We start from the raw sequence: 17,017 nt of genomic DNA on the forward strand, positions 1-17,017 counted from the left end.
CAAATTTAGCTGAAGTAATTATGCATCTACACAAATCGCAACAAGAGAGAATTGCAGCAGCCAACAACCACTGGCTATCTTGGCTCCATTGTCACAAACTGTTTACTCAGCCTAGGGAGACAAATCTTGGCTAGTACACTGTCTGTTTGCTGGTGTCTGTTATATTAACAATTCGCCATGAATTACTTTGTCAAAGATCTATAATTTAAATAATATAGCCTACACACACACACAGAAACCAGACTGAAGGACAGAGAACGCAAAGGGGTTTGAATATTCCAGTTAAAGGTACATAGACACTCGCTGGTCACTATTAGGTATACCTTGCTCGAACTGAGTTGGACCCTTATGCCTTTCAAATTGCTTCATAACTTTATAACTGGCATAGAGCCAACAAAATGCAGGCTTCTGGTCATGATAGCATCACAGTTGCTGAAGGCTGCACATCTATGATGCAAATCTCTTGTTCTATCACATCCCAAAGACATTTTCTCAGATTGAGATCTGGCGACTGTGCAGTGAACACGTTCCTATGTTTAAAAAAAAAAAAAAAAACATAGATGATTTGAGCTTTGTGACATGACATGTTATGCTACAATCAAACGATGTTCATGTTCATAAAGGTTCATAAAGGTTGGTCTTGGTCAGCAACAGTAATCAGGTCAGCTGTGGACTTGAAACAATGTTGAAGTAAACGACAGGACGGACCCAAGCTTTCATTTTGCTCTGACGCAACCATTCAAATGGCAGCAGAAATCCAGATTAATCAGACCAGGCCGTGTTTTCCCAGTCTTCTATAATTCAAGGTGAAAATGTGTGAGCTGTAGGCTCAATTTCCTGTCCTTAGCTGACAGGACCTGATGTGGTCTTTTGCTGCTGTGACCCACCTGCTGCAACGTTTGACGCGTTGCACAGAGCGAGATCTCCTGATGTTCTCTGTAAACCTGCGTTTTAGGTGGAAATCCAGGTAGGTCAGCGACTTCTGAAATACTGAGACCAGACCACCTGGCACCAACAACCATGTCACATTCAAAGTCTCTAAGTTTTTGAAAACGATCATCATTTGGGGTCACTTCCTCAACATTGACTCAACATACTCTTCGTAGCCATAACAACAGCAATGTTTCAGTTTTCCAAACAGGTGTGGAAACAGTACAAACTGCTACTTTCACATGGGAATCAAGCACTGTTCTTCATTGTTCTTTATTTTGTTGATCCATATATCCACCCCAATCTTCTCCCCCCTTGGACCATTGCATCGTCTTTCTATAAGCTACACCACTAAACATTTCCCTTTGCTCCCACTGTAATTATTACAGCCATTAGATAAAATATAACTATAGATGATAACAGCCAGCTGCACAAACACGATCATTATTTACGGGAGGGCGATCTCATATACGGTCAGCAGCAGACGTTTTAATAACTATTATGCCTCCATTTTGCCTTTGCTGCTAGGTCAGAGTTCTTTAGCCTCCTTAATATTTCTTATGCTGCAGCATCCCACTGCACAGTTAGTACCATGTAAAAGTACTTTCAATAGGTCCACCACAAGATCAGGTCTAGTCAGAGACTGGCTGGAATTAACTCTCGCAGAAAGGACAGATCCTGATCTGGGTTAACTTGCATCTTCCAGTTTTAGGTTGTGGCAGTCGGTAAGAAGGTCTGGTTCGCCTTTTTGTCAGTGCCTCTTTGGGAGTTGTGGATTTGACAGTTACCAGTCTGGGCATAGGAGCTTGAATCATAGCTTCTTGTGCCTCTTCCAGGGTCGTGTTAAGCCTCACTTTGGTGTTTTTACAGCCCTCAGTGCAGCTTATGATGGACAGTTCCAGAGCGCCACCGCATTTCAGGCAGTCTGCTCAGACAACATGGGAGTCCAAGCCGTTGATAAATGAACAGAGCATTCTCTGATGGGGATTTTGTATGCTGTTAGGGGATATATCAGATGGTGCATCACACTCAGCTGCAGGCGCAACAGCTTCAGCTCACTCTGGGTGAGGGTGGGGTCACCCTGGACAGGTCACCAGTCCATCACAGGACCAACGCACAGAGACAGAGACAAACAACCACTCACACTCAGACCTACAGACAATTTAGAGTCACCAATTCACCCAAACATGATGTCTTTGGGTGGTGGGAGGAGAGGAGAACATGCAAACTCTGCTCATAAAGTGAATCGAACCAGCAACATTGCTGTTGTGGGGCGACAGCACAAACCACTATGCCGCTGCGCTGCCTTGCTAACTAAACGAGATGCATTAATTAGGAAAAAGGGAGTAGGCACTTATGGTAGTGGTTTCTAAATTGGATTGGATTATACATGTAAAAATTATAAAGCAAGTCCCAATATGATCTTTAATGATTAAAACCTCGGTACAACATGGATTCCCTCGCATGCCACATTGGAAAAACACTGGGCTTTTCAACACGAATGGCACTTCAGATATTTGTAACCTAGTATCTCTGTCACAGACAAAAAAAAGCTAAAGATTTTCACATTAATTTCACCAATAAATTGCCCTGGTGTAAATTTATCTTGTTTAATTCTCTCTTTCTCTTTGTATATATATCCACAATTAGATTTACACAAAATTACATTTTTAATCATAATCATTATGTGCCAGAAAAATCATATTTTTTCATTGTGATTAAAACAGCTCTAACTGCTCATCTGCAATAGTGCAGTAGTTATTGAAGATCAATAGAAATAAAGGTAAGTTAAATGAAATTTTGATGGGAATTTTAAAACGAACCTCTGATTCCAGAAAGCTTTACAAAACAGTATAAAGGCGTAATACTGTTCTCTCAAGAGCAAACGGCCTCAGAGATGGTCAGTAGGAAATACTTAGACAACAAAGGCATTACTTTGAATTATTCAGCATGTTCTATCATAGCATGCCATTCGATAAGCTCAAAGTACATTATTAAGTAATATAAGAATGTCTGGTATGAACATTATGGAGAAGGAAAATGTATTGTGTGTATTTGCTCTTGCCTGAGAGCTATTTGAAAAATCAGTGCATGCATCTCCCAAGAGGAAGCTACAAGGTATGCCAAACATCATTGTAAAGAAGGCCTTTTCACATAGTTAACACCACATTGCTATAAAGGTTCAGACAAAATATCACACCTGTCATGACACCTTTGTGTTTATGTACTATAGTTGAAACATTGTTTGCATTCAATGCAGCCAACAGTAATGCGCCAAGAGAGGCAGATTAGATTTAAAAAGTGTGATGATATTACGCAAAATCTGTGCACATGTCAAAAAACAAAAACAAACTCCAAAACAAAACAAGCGGGACCTTGGTCAAGTGTGTGTGACGTTAGGCATAATAAAAAAAAGAAAAAGAAAAAAACGGTTAAGTGTCCAGCCAAGCGGACAGATGAGGCCCTCATGTTAGGACTATGCCAGGGGTAAATATTCACTATGACATTTGTGCTGTATGCTATTTCCATTGGAAGATCTGTGACCAACTGACATTTTCATCCAAGTCAAACTGGCCATTTTAAATCAATTTAACATATCAGCTACATATGTGACGCACACATCAGTGGGAGCACTGTACAATAAATTATGAGGTGTTCTTAATGTAGCCATGGCTTCAGAAATATCCTTTGAGGTGATGTTAACATATGTTTGACTACATCTGTTTGAGTTTTTCTGGCCTGTTTTGATTACCATTTATTTACATACTTAATTTAACTGGGTTTATAATACTAAATAGCAATATAATGGTTTTTCTTCCCCTGAAATATGTGGTGTTTCGATATCTGTTTTGACATTTCTTTGGTTTTCCATTATAGTTCAAAGACACAGATGGCTGAAAGATCCCATTAAGTGGTTATCAAAAGTTTGATGCCTTCTGGTTTGTACTCAAAATGATCCCACTTTGCGCTGACATCTGAAACATCTCCTTTTGTAGAACAAGTCTAAATCTCAAATGTACACACTCTCTCTGAGTTACTTCTCGGCATTTGCAGTTAAACCCTATGAGCAAGTATGAACCCATTTTGTGACGGTGGCCTACAAGCAAGTTTGGTTAATTTTACAGACAAATTTCTACTAATGTATTCAGAGACTGGGAAAGATGACAAAATAAAACGCTCACATTGGCAGCTAAGAAGACAAGTGTGTATTTAAAGTGCGCTCGGCCAAAGGCTTTCATAATCATAGATATCCGCATGGCAGATGCTGTTTTCACCATCACTGCAAACTATAACAAAGAAAAAGCCTTAAAATGATGGAGGGGCATAAGTGCAGTTTGAGTCAACTATATTTTTTTTGAAAAATGCAGTCAAAGACACTCTAAAATCATTTATTAGCTTTCCTCAAACAGAGATCAAAGTCTTTTCCTAAATCCGCTGATTAATGAGTCCTTTTTGAAAGGATCCCAGCAAGTGAGACTAGTATTGTGGGCAGTGACTTTAGCTTGGATGAGATTTAGTCATTTGATTGGGGTCACTGAAGGAGAGCAGCTGCAACTGAAACCTTTCAATGTGTTAACATGGAGACACTCAAAATGAAAATGATACTTTTATTAGCTATGCTTCTGTAGAAAATGCGGAGCAAAAAAACTTGAGCAGAGGAAAAAAAAAAATGTAATAATAAAGTTTTCTAAATATGTTTCTACCTGCTTAACCCTGCAGCATGTACATGCACACTTTTCATTTGTAAGAACTAATTTCACTTTGAGTTTTTTACATTTGAGTAATCTAATCAGGCCTAAGGGTGCAATATCCATCAATTCTTGTTTGCTCATTATTGGGTGGATCCTAATTCAGACAGAGCTGCCTTTACGAATACACAAGTTTTCTTATATTACAAGACAATGATCAACCCGGTATTAAAAACCTCACTTCTGACTTTTGGATCAGACATTAAATTTGTCAGAATGCAAATTCCTCCCATGCTCTCCCTCTTCGATGTGGGTCACCTCATTGCACTTGATACTTTCAGCGTCCTTTAGGGAAAAGGTAGAGATTGTATAGATTGATTTGGGCTGTATACACGCTAAAACAAACTGATATCTTGTTCTAAAGACCAAATTCTTCAACAACTCTGGCGGCATTAACAAATGCAGCGGTGACTGGGTCCAAAACACAGGCGCAGGATAATTAGTCACACCAGACTTGGAGTAGGAAGGGCAGGGAAGCAATCTGACTGAAGGATGTATTGATCCTATGAGAGGGAGGGGCACCCAGTCAGGAGTCATGATCAATCTTGCAAGCCAGCTCTCTCAATCTGTGATGAAACCTGTGTGCGTTTGTATAGGTGTGTGTGTGCGAAGCCACATTAACACTACCAACAGCTCAGTGTATGACCTGTCAGAAAGAGACAAATGTCTCTGTGAGTAAAAGACTCCCAGGGGTTAGAGGAGGGGCTTTAGCTCTACCACAACATCGGAAGCCTTTATCATGGAATTAAAAGCCATCCCTGAGCTACAGGTTCTCCTCATCAAACCGAGTGCTCCAAACAGTGGGACGGTGAGAGGTTTTAAAACAGGTTCAGGGAGTGATAAAAAAAGGTAAATATTCACAAATATAAACTGTTTGCAGGTTATCCAATGGCTGGTCACAGGCGGATTTCATCTGATTAGACAGTGGTGATGCATATCGAGAGAAGCAGCCGGCCAATTGCACTGCAATTCATCTTCCTCTCACATGCTGGAGGAGGAGGATAAGCTTAGGGAAGGAGCTGCGCAGGACTAAGGAGGGGTGGGAAAGCAGCAGCAGTCCTCCTCTAGCCTTCATTGTGGAGGCATGATGTGGAATTGGTTAGTTAACTTTTTTCTTTATTATTCCGTGAGATGGGTGGGGAGAGAAAACTGCGGGCATTTGTTTGTTTATGGTTTTGGTGGGGTGTAATATGGTTCAGCACTGTGATCCAGGGTTGGGTGTGTGGATCAGATATCAGACAGTTAAGCTGCAGGGACACCCACAGCAGTGGAACTGTAGACGGCTAATTGACAGGCTGTTGGAGATGAAGCCAGTCCAGATAGCAAGTCACTTTCACGCTCCCACACTCGTCGCTCTCCACCAGGGGGAAGGCGGGTGGCTGGGTTAGGCATGTGTGAGTGTGTGTGCGTGAGCGTGTGGGTACACTGTTAAAGGATGTGAATGCTTTGGACTCACTGGGGAAGCGGATGTCACTCTCACAGCCATCTGCACACGTACACAACATAGACACACACACATGCACACATTACATACATAAGAGACTGAAAATGAAAGCCATGTGCATGGGACTCTCTGCAACATTCACATAAAACGGCAAAGGTAGGGGCCGTATTTCTTGTTGTAATAGGCGAGACCGCATTGATGTATCTTTGGCAGACACGTTGGCTAACAAATAAAAAAAAAAAAAAAAACATCTTATGCGTCACAGTATGGCTGAGTTGCACAGAAATGGTGTGATCTTACACATTATGTTCCCGTGTACATTTCAACATACCAGCAAAATGTAAAACTTGTTTCCCAGGAGAAGAGAGTAGGAAACCGTGGAAGACATGATACAGTTTTGGTGACTCATCTCTGTCTGAATGCAAAATCTTTCTACTGATTCTTTCTTACACCACGAACAGCACAGGGCTATTTATTGAGATCAACTCAAAGTAATGTCTCTTTTGTATCAATTTACATTAATGTTCCCACCGTGAAAGACTGAGGAGCAGGCTGATCATCATCAATGGCTTATACTATTAAACACATTATTATCTATAAAAAATACATTTGGGGCTTCAGTCAATATAATGACAGATTGCACGGCAGAGAGCCTCTCAGTGTTGTCCCTGTTAACCCAGGTTTTTATAGATCACCCCGCATGCCACCCTATAGCTGTTTAGTTATCCCCATGAATATATGCAAGAGGGATCTGTCCTTGCTGAGAGCAAAATCTGATAATGCAGCAGAAAACACAGCTGAGAGTCAGAGCAAACCAATTCAGAGCTCTGTTTAAAAAAAAAAAAAAAAAAAAGCCAAAGGGCTCAGTGCTCATCTCTGCGACAGCAACACACAATGGATGAACAATTATTTGGAGTTAGACTGGGAGAAAAATATTAATCTATTTATTCATGGCTTGTTGAATCAGCTTTATCTTGTGTGATTAATCCAAGTCAATAATGTAATCTTTAATTATAAAGACTGGCCTTATTACCTACGTCAAAGAATCAAGCTGTCCGACGACGCTGGAAAGAGGAAAACAAATTTCACTGGCTTTCACTTTAGCTGCCACTCATCACTGTGTATTTTCGTTCCATGAATTACAGCAAACAGACAATTGATTGTTAATCATTCAACTGTGAATGAATGTATTGAAGAAATCACATAAATCACAAAAAAAAGCTTTAACCTAAATTTATATATATATGTGTGTGTGTGTGTGTGTGTGTGTAAAGAAAAGGAGAAAGAGAGAGAGAGAAATAATATAATACGATAGAAAATGCATTTGACTGATTATATCACTCCAATGCAATTATTCATTAAATTATAAGCAATTAATCATTCTGAGAATACACCAAAATCCAAACTGAACTCTATTACAGAGAACGTTGTCTGTTCGCAGAAAATCTATAGCATGTATAATATCGCAATTACATTTCATCATTCAATATTCCAAGAGCGCCACATCCACATTACCCAAATAAAAGATTTCAGGGATGTAGAACGATCAATCAGAGAAAACAAATTATAAGAGGCTGCTGAAAAAAATGGAGGTACCTATGAACCTACATAATGCAGAATGATGTGTGCGGGACACCTTTGTATTTGGGTTTGTACTGTATATGCTTGCATGACTTTAAAAGCACTTGACCTGTAATAACAACTTTCTACAAAAATGACTTTGGGTTCGGACTGACGAAACACACACGCACACAAACACAATCAGAGCTGTGTGTGACCAAGTTCCATTTGTACTGTGACTTTTATTTTCTGCTCTCCTCCCTGTTCTCACAACTCCCTGCCCTTTTCTCTACACACACTCCCACTAGTGATCCCCACCAGGACTTGGAGTGACTGATTTGTCATGCGTGGAGGAAGCAAGTAGCCTGTAACAAATCTAACTGACAGCCCTCGAAAATGCAGATCACATAGCTGACAGAGAGGAAACAGTAGCTTAGGGAACTTTCTACAGCGTTTTAATCTGCGCTGAAGCCACCCTGCGTCCAAAGAGGGCCACGGGATTTATTGACTGACACAGGACACACGTTTCCTAGATGTCAGAATTGTCTGCTAATTAATATACTCAGGGAGGACAGAGAGTCAGTGTCAGAGGACATCGCTGTCAAATGTGCAAGAAGCACATTATCAGCTTTTGTAGTCATGTTGTTGCTTTGGACAGAATTTTGTCAATCTATTCAGCCCCCCTGAAGAGAATGGCGTTTCCGTTTTCCTGTTTGAACAACCTAGAAATATTCCCTCTCTCGTGTCACAGGTACTTCTGTGTCACCATGTGTAAGGCTGTTTTGAAAGACAAAGACAAAGAAAAATAAATTGCTCTGCACACAGTTAGAGAAACCATACGAGAGGCAGTGAAATGTCATCATTTCTTTGGTGTAATTTGGCACATCAGAGGTAATGTAGCGGCATCTCCATGATAAGACAGAATCTTTAGGTCTCAGGAAGGTGAGCATATCAATGTTCAACATACCCTATTAAGACTTGACACCTACACTTTATCATCACTAAAGCAATTGCATATTCCTATTTCTGCAGGAGAGATGGGGAAATCCATCTCCCGCAAGGACAGTGCCTTTAATAAATAGTGCACAGAACGCAGGCACAAACTCTCTTTCACCTGTTCCCCCTCTCTTTCTCTCTCAGACACACACACACACACACACAAACTTTCCCTCTCATGGAAATAGTTTCATTCCTTTTAGTCAATCTGGCTAATGCAAAAATCATGTATGTCTGTCTTTAAATATTTAATCTTAACAGCAGCAAGATTGAAATACAGCATAGAAGAAGCACTACTCCTTCTATCCTGAAATGTACAAGAGCTTAGAGAGAGAGAGAGGGAGAGAGAGAGAGAGAGAGAGAGAGGGAAAGAGAGAGGGAGGCAGCTGCTCTGCAATACCAGAAAGAGAGTGGGGGAGCGACAGGGAGAGAAGGGAAAGAAAGAGAGAAGAGTCTCGATTATTTTAGATGACAATTTTGTTGCCATGCACTCTGGAGTTTGAGGCAGCATTAAGGTACAGTTTGCCTTGAAAAAGTATACAACCACATACGGCAGCTCTTTGATTTTCATCCACAGGAGCAGCCTTTGTTGTTTGATATAGCAGATTCTGATACAAACTGAAACACTGTTGCTGAGAACTTATGGAGATGAGACATAGCTCAATGAGTGAGCCAAAACTATGAATCATGTATGCAGAAATGTATCATGGGAACCATGTGGACTCTAGAGAAGAGTACACGCACAAAAAGAATTTAATTTTCTCTTGCTCTAAAATGTTCATTTTTCTTTGATGCTCATCTGTAGTTTTGATTAAACAAGACAAGCTTTGTAAAATATTATGTACATGAGCACTCGAAATGATAAAAATGTGATTGTCTCAGTTTTAGAATTGTTCTGTGGAAAGATTTTTAATGAAGTGAATAAGTTATGATGAAGTAATGGGACATGATCAGCGTCAGGTGAAGGTAGAAGTTTGAAGAAACTTTCTCACTCACCACAGAGAAGTCCTCGACTGAGCAGTTCTGTCCACTGAAATTGCAGCTCATGAGCATCTCTTCTAACTGATGTCCTGTCCTGTTGAAGATGTCCTGCATGTCAGGGGCAGGGTACATTAAATCTGTGGGTTTGTGCCCATCCCTGTTTTTGGGGGGCAGACCTGTTAAGTTAGCCAGGTGGTAGATGTCAGCATCGGTGAGCGCAGAGAAGCGAAAGCGGTTGATGTTGCAGATGGTCACAGCAGGGAAAACCATCTCAGGGGTCGCCTCCTCATTCAGAGCTGTGACATGAGGGTGCTCCAGGTAAGAGATGGCACACTTAGCTGCTTGGTACAGGAATAGCGCGAGTGAAGTCAAAAAGGCAAGTGTCCAGAGTGTCTGTCGGATACCCAGGCGACCAGAGACAAAGATGTGGTTAATCCCATGAAGGGAGCAGGAGTTAGCAAACCCGGCCAAGTCCTTGGCCGGAGGCGTGCAGCTCTCCTCGATCAGGCTCTCCTTGTCCCCATCCTGCTTGCTTTTCTGCTTCTCATCCTCCTCTGCAAATTTGATTTTGCAAACAAATTCGATAGGCATGGAGGCAGCCAGGTCTGCGTTTTGGGTATTGTTTTCAATGGCAGCTATCAGCCCTCAGACACTTCCCTCCTACTTCCTTGGCTTTTGTCCTCTGAGCAGGAAACAACTCCACAAAGAGGAGAAAAAGACAGGAGAGAGTTTGTTGCTGCTGCTGCCGCCTGTGCTGTGACTGATAGTGCTGCTGCTGCTGCTGCTGCTGCTGCTGCTTCTGCCGCCACGGCTCCTAGTGACTAGAGCGCTGCTGCTGCTATGCTGCTACTCCCCCGAACGCTTGTCTCACTACTTGATCAGCTCACACAGTCTTGCTTATCAGCAGTAATACAGCTGTCAGAAAAAAAATGCACCCTTTCCCACTGCCTCAGACCCACAGATGAAAATGCAGCATTTTGAGTCAGGCTAAAATAAGCACAAGGCACTTAATAATTCATGAGAAGGTAACATTGTGATTATTTCCTCCTCACTGGCGCGAGTCACAAGTTCCCCCGGTCATCCACACGCTTTGTGTAGACAGCCCCCCTGAATAAAGTTTGTGTCAAAGGTTATTCTGCCAAACATCTGGTGTTTGGTGTAAATCACACGGGGGTCACCGCTCCTTAATGCCACCCGCGAACACAGTCTCGAGAGAATGCCTAATTGAAACAATAATGAGGAGTGCAAGAAGTGGAATTGAGCACGCGGCAACTCGCAGCAATCAATCATGTCTTTGCAACAAAAAAGTAAAAGACTATTGATTGAGAGATCATGTCTGTCAGAGTAAGAGACGCGGTACAACGGCGTTCTCTTTTCACAAACTAATGGTAGCGTCACAAGACTCCTGCACGAATTTGAATTAGTAGATGCTTCCTGCTCTGGACCCCAGTGCTGCTAAAGATGTTGAAATAAAGTATTGATCTGCCTCCATCTCAACCCCTTACTGTGTGTATCTTAGTGCTGTTAATGGCCCTTTTCCAAGTTGCCAAACAAAATTATGCAAATGCGAGGCAGAAAAGTGAGAGCCCTAATGCATGTTATTCCCCTTTAAATGGAATTAGTCATGCGGGTCACATCACAAGGGGCTGGGACCTCAAGAGAAAAGGCATATTTAAAAGTGAATTCAACCGCTCTACGCAAACGTGCCAAGTCAAGACCAGAAGAGCTTCAGAAATGCTAAATTACTCAAAACAGCAGAACAAAGGAGGGCACAGAAAATTTCTCTGTAATCATTAGACTTATTATTGTAAAACATAATAGTTTGGCTGCAAATAAAGGACAGCACTAAATAATAATCAGGTCTGAATGAGGTCTGTTAAAAAGCATCATCTCTCCCCATAAAACATAATACAAGCACAAAAACATTTCAACTCTCCCTTTTTGACTTAATTTATTTATGGCCAAGGCAATTCCTCAGACATCTGCCTTTTATACTTATTTTAAAAGCAGGGTTGTCTTTTGATGGTGCGCTCTGCTGATAGATAAACAGAGATGTCTAGGATATTGCCTTTACCTGATAGAAGTGAAGCATCCATGGTTTAGTTGTGCCTCTGGCAGGCACTGAGGTCTGCTAACCACGGAGTGTTTTATGTAGTCACTCCCAGAGGATCCCGGTCTTATTTACAGTCTCACAGAGGGAATGAAAGCTCACAGTCCATGCCATGACTAAATACCAAATGTGAATAAAAAAACATGCAGGCACATCTGGCACATGAAAACCACTGAAAGCGTGGATGGCATTATATTTGTTTGTAAGAGCCAATTATTCTCCAAACCCTGGGACTGTGTTGTGTTTGATGCCCTAAAAATGAGATACAATGGATTAAATGTTGTGACCTTCAAGTTATTTTGGACACCGTGGATAACGTTAGCAAGGTTTTTATTTTGTGGTCTCATGGTTACATCTAACATAACCATAAACTCTATGAATAAATGCATTTCCACAATTTCTGAAAATTGTGGAAATGCATTTAAATCATTGTTTTACCCTTTAAAATACAAGACAGCTGAGTATAGATTTTGAACACAAAATGATTCAGATGGCTTGAAATGGCTTGTTTTGGTCGGTATATTGCAAAATAAAGGAAGCTGATAGAACCAAAATCTCAAAGTTTTGGCCATCACACTTTTACATGTTTACTTGTACTGTTTACAAATATTTTCGCATATACAATTTCACATCAAATCTTGTGGGTGGACTGCGTTTCAGTCTTTCTATGAGTCTCTGTCACATCTTTTGCCGTTTTAACCAAATAATTCCAAGTACCACAGGAAAAGCACGAGTGCCACTTCAAAATCTAAATTGGGATCATGTTACCACCGTCCTCAACCGTCACTATCAATAATGGACTCATATGCAATCGCTCCCTTTGGCATACAACAAAAACCACATCACAACATAACTCCCACACCCTCTTCTTTCTGTCAAATGTTAAATAATGGCTTCACCCCACTCTGAATATACCGGCAGTATTTGGTTCAAGTAGTGAAAGTAGTCTCTTTCCAACAGGACTAAGACTGCAGCTCTGTGCATGCTGAAATAATGATCAATAAGGGACCTTTTACTGGATTCACCATTATTGGTAAGCAAAAAGTAAGATTTCACTGTGAGTGCTTGAATGTGTATCTGATTGAGCAGCACCCACTGTGAGCCCATTTCCTCCATAAAGGGTACAAGTCAGGGGACCTTTGTTAAATAAAATTCATTGGAGCTGCCCCGTGGGTTGAACCGCTCCTTTTACCTTTAAGAGACAGCCGACAGCTGGAATACAGCATCAGCCAGGAAGCATTCCTCCAACAAGTCTGGCATTTCCTAAAGAGGAGATGAATTATCCAAACATCACACAGTGGTGTAAGATGGATAATCCTGCGTTGTCAGAAAGTTGTGGGGTAAATATGACAGAAAATGACAGGGTTCGTTCAGACAGTGACTCTACTGACAACTATTGCGTTTCAAAGCACATAAATGGGATGATGATATATGAAATGTGTCCGCAGTCTGTAAATTAAACGAGAAACTCTAATTTAAAAGAGGGAATGTGAGCACAGATTGAGACTGCAGTTTCTATGGCAGTGAATAACAGTGGCGCATTGCTCTCCCCATCTACCAATTAAGGGTCAAAGCTGTATTTCCTGTGGGTTACACTTTACATTTTGAAAGACAGCTTGTGGCAATATTTCGATTTATGTTTGTGAATATGAAAACTGTGGGAGTAAAAACCATTTCCATTTTTTTTCCCCTCATCTTGAATCAAACAAATACTGACTCAAATGACAAACAGTCATTTCTGAAGACTGGAGCCTGTAGTCTCCCAGCTTCTGGAGATAACATTCATTAGACCCCAAAAAGTCCTTAATAGACAACATTCATTTCATCTCAATAATGTGTCCTTTATATACATATTTATATCTAACAATTCTCTTGGGTAAAAAAAAAAAACATACAAATTTAGGGTTCGATAGTCCATAAATAAAGTTTCCAAACACTGATTCGAGTGTGTGCTGTTGATTTCTGTCAGTCGCGGACTCTGAGAACAGGCTTTACACCTCATTCTTCATTTGGATTATTTTCCTGAAAGGATTTTTTGGAAACTTTTCTAACCTATGTCAATATTACAAGTTGGCATCTCAACATTTTTGTTGTCAAGGTTGAGACCACACTTCGACCAATGGAGGTTTCCTGATCGGGTACAACAATGTAAACTGATGAGTTAAAATGGGTGGGATGATTCTGTAATTTAAAGGGAATGTAAATGACTAGGAATACAGTGTGTAGCTATATTGCAAAAAATATTTAATATTTTTTGCTATTATAAACTTATTTCTTCCCTTATTAGTCCATACTCAACAGCACATGATGAATCAGAAACAGAAATACCTTATTAATCCCCAGGGGAAATTCTGTTCATTACAGATGCTCTGGAATAGAGGTAGGAATGGAAATAGAAATATTACAAGAACATGGACATATATAAGTAATAACACAGACTGATATAAAAAATAAATTCTAATATTAAAGTAAAATATGTGAAATAAGATATGTTGGAATTTAAATAAAACAAAAAATACTGCAGTGTTTACTGATAAGTATCAGGTAAATAAAGGTGCAGCAATGGCGCAGAGTATTGTGCAACCATTCACGATCACAGAACTGGTGATCAGAGGGCGGAGTTCGAGAGTTTGATGGCCATTGGCAGGAAAGATTTCCTATGACACTCAGTGGTGCATCTTGGTAGAGTGAGTCTATGACTAAAGTGACTGAAAGTGAAATAGCTTTGTTTGTTTTACATTTTTTGCTATTTCATTAAAAAGGAAAAAATGTAATATTGACATAGATATTCAGAGCTTTTACCCAGGACTTAGCACAGTCAGGAGTGATTACGGGCTTGAGGCTTCTGGGTTTTAACGTGACAAGCTTTGCACACCTGGATTTGGGGATTTTATGGTATTCTTCTCTGCAGATCCTCTCAATCTTGCAAAAGGTCGTGACATAAAATGTTTGGGGGGAAAAAAAAAGCACAAAGGTATCTGAATACTTTCTGTATGCTCTGTAATTTAAGATTAAACATCATGCGTGTCCTTGGACAGAATGGTTTGGCAAATCAGGGTGAAAAACTATATTTTTATTAGCCTTTGAATTGGGGCTGGGATCAGATCCATTTGGGGGCCGTTGTCTGACAAACCTGAATTTATCAGATATGCTTTAAATCTTACATCAGTAAAACACCTTATTTTGAAGGTAAATATCACAGGAACTTAATCAAATGTGGTCAATTTATTGATTTAAAGAGAGATGTGCAAGCGATAACTCAAAATTCATTTTGCTCTCTTGAAATGAATCTCACGTTCATGGACTGCATATTAAATTTTAAAGTTCACTGTTCCAAAAAACCGAATAAGTTCATGCTCATTTCCTCCGTGTTTTTATAATCAGCAGCTCTCGGCCAATCTTTCTTCAGCAGAACCTTCACCTCCCCATTCATCACCAGCTTTCAATCATTTCCAAAACCACTTCCTAATCTAAATGAATTACTTCCTAACACTATAAAGTCACAGACTGAAATGTCTTAAAACTCTGGAAAAACTAATGGACCAGCAGCTGCATTGTTTGAATTACCAGAATTAGCAATTGCAGGCATATTTTGTCATGAATCTCTGTGCCCAACTAAAAATAACAAAACAAAACAGCTCTTCTTTTGAGGTCTTTTTTTTTTTTTTTGTTTGTTTGTTTGTTTTGCCACTTGCCAAACAGTTCAAATATGTTCATTATTTACAATTGGACACACTCATGCTCTTTTACTGGGCTCACACACAACACTTCTGTCAGATATGAAGAAAAACATCAAATGCTGGAAAACTGCAGTCAAATTCATTGTGGCAATTGTCCTCTAATGAAACATTTCATTCATTCATTCATTTGTGGCCCCATGCTGCCATCATGTTTCATCATCTTTTAAAATACATACACTTCCACAAGCAGTATTTTTCAATACAGCGAATAGCCAGATTAATTCACGAACAGACAACACATTGTCTTTAACGTAACACAGATATAACAAAGACAAATTAATTAGTATTGTGCGTCGATGATCTCTTTCTGATTATGAATGAGTGAATTTCTTGGAGTGTCGTCTCTCTACGATACATCACTGGAAAATGTATCATTCCTAATTACGGAATTTGTCAATTGTTTTTTTGCAAATGCTCTGATGTCTGTGCTCTGAAGACAAATTCAAATTGGCATTTAGTATTTTTGCACTACACTGCATTTGCCTCAATCTCTTTAATGATAAAGCTGAGTGAAAAAAATAAATAATGCTAGCTATGCACTGTGATTCAATTCCCAAGGTGCAACCACAAGATAGGCAATGCCTGTACAGTGACAGAATTGACACACACTTCCCATAGAGTCGGTACACAAGCAGCAAAACTTTTTGACTTGCATGTATGTATGTCATCTCTATCTGACAGGTATTAATTCGTTGATAACAAATAGTGAAGACTCGCTGCAACAGAGACTGCTGCTGCCTCAGCAGTAACACAGGCAGGTATCTGTGGTCAACAGAGGACCTGGCTCTGCGGAGCCAGCAGGGGAAATGTCAGATTTGCATAAAAGCCACAAAATATTGTATTTCTTGTTTTCCTCAATGTTTCATATTTGAAAGTGTGGGATTGTAGAGGCTGAAGACACTGGGTTGATATTTACTTTTTTTTCTTTTTTTTTCCCCCCTTGTGCAAACATGCGTGATCTCAGCTCAATGAGAGGACATTTCTGATTGAACTGTTACAGTGTAATGAGTATTCAGTGGAATTAAGTTACTCATGCCTGTGTTTACAAATATTGTCATTGTAGTGCTGAGTTTTTTGCTTGATATCTGCCTGTGCCCACTTTTGCCTGTTGTGTTAGATTTGGGTCAAAAACATCAATTTACACACATTCTTGCCTCAATTTAATGTATTATTTTTGTTAGAATAGACATGGCAGTTTTTGCCTAATGTACTTACTCTGTATATTTTATGGCTTTATTTTGGCACACTGAGGCTTTTTGGTATTATTATGTTGTGATATAATTTTTTTTCATGTGGCAAAGTCTGCAGGAACATCTATGGCTTGAAGATCCACCAAGCAAAGATGAAGCGCTTGATGGGAGCAGAGGCAGCGCGAGGCACGGGTGTGCAACCTGGTGAGACACAGGAGGGGACAGGCCTGAACTCACCCCACAGTGCCCGGAACCTCCAAGTGCTGCTGCCTAATCCCTCGAGCATCAATTCGGACACAGGGTGGATCAAATGGCCT

General features: G+C 40.2%; 1 protein-coding gene across 1 annotated transcript in view; it reads right to left on the reverse strand.

The window, feature by feature from the left end:
* asic4a (acid-sensing (proton-gated) ion channel family member 4a) overlaps positions 1-10,251 on the reverse strand; it is a 72,266-nt gene extending 62,015 nt beyond the window's left edge. The window contains exon 1 of the mRNA XM_029530641.1: positions 9,676-10,251. Within this exon, the coding sequence (XP_029386501.1) occupies positions 9,676-10,251 (576 nt within the window). The remainder of the gene's footprint in view (positions 1-9,675) is intronic.
* Positions 10,252-17,017: the final 6,766 nt, after the last annotated feature.

Source organism: Echeneis naucrates, chromosome 21 (assembly GCF_900963305.1).
Source record: "Echeneis naucrates chromosome 21, fEcheNa1.1, whole genome shotgun sequence".
Lineage (NCBI taxonomy): Eukaryota > Metazoa > Chordata > Actinopteri > Carangiformes > Echeneidae > Echeneis > Echeneis naucrates.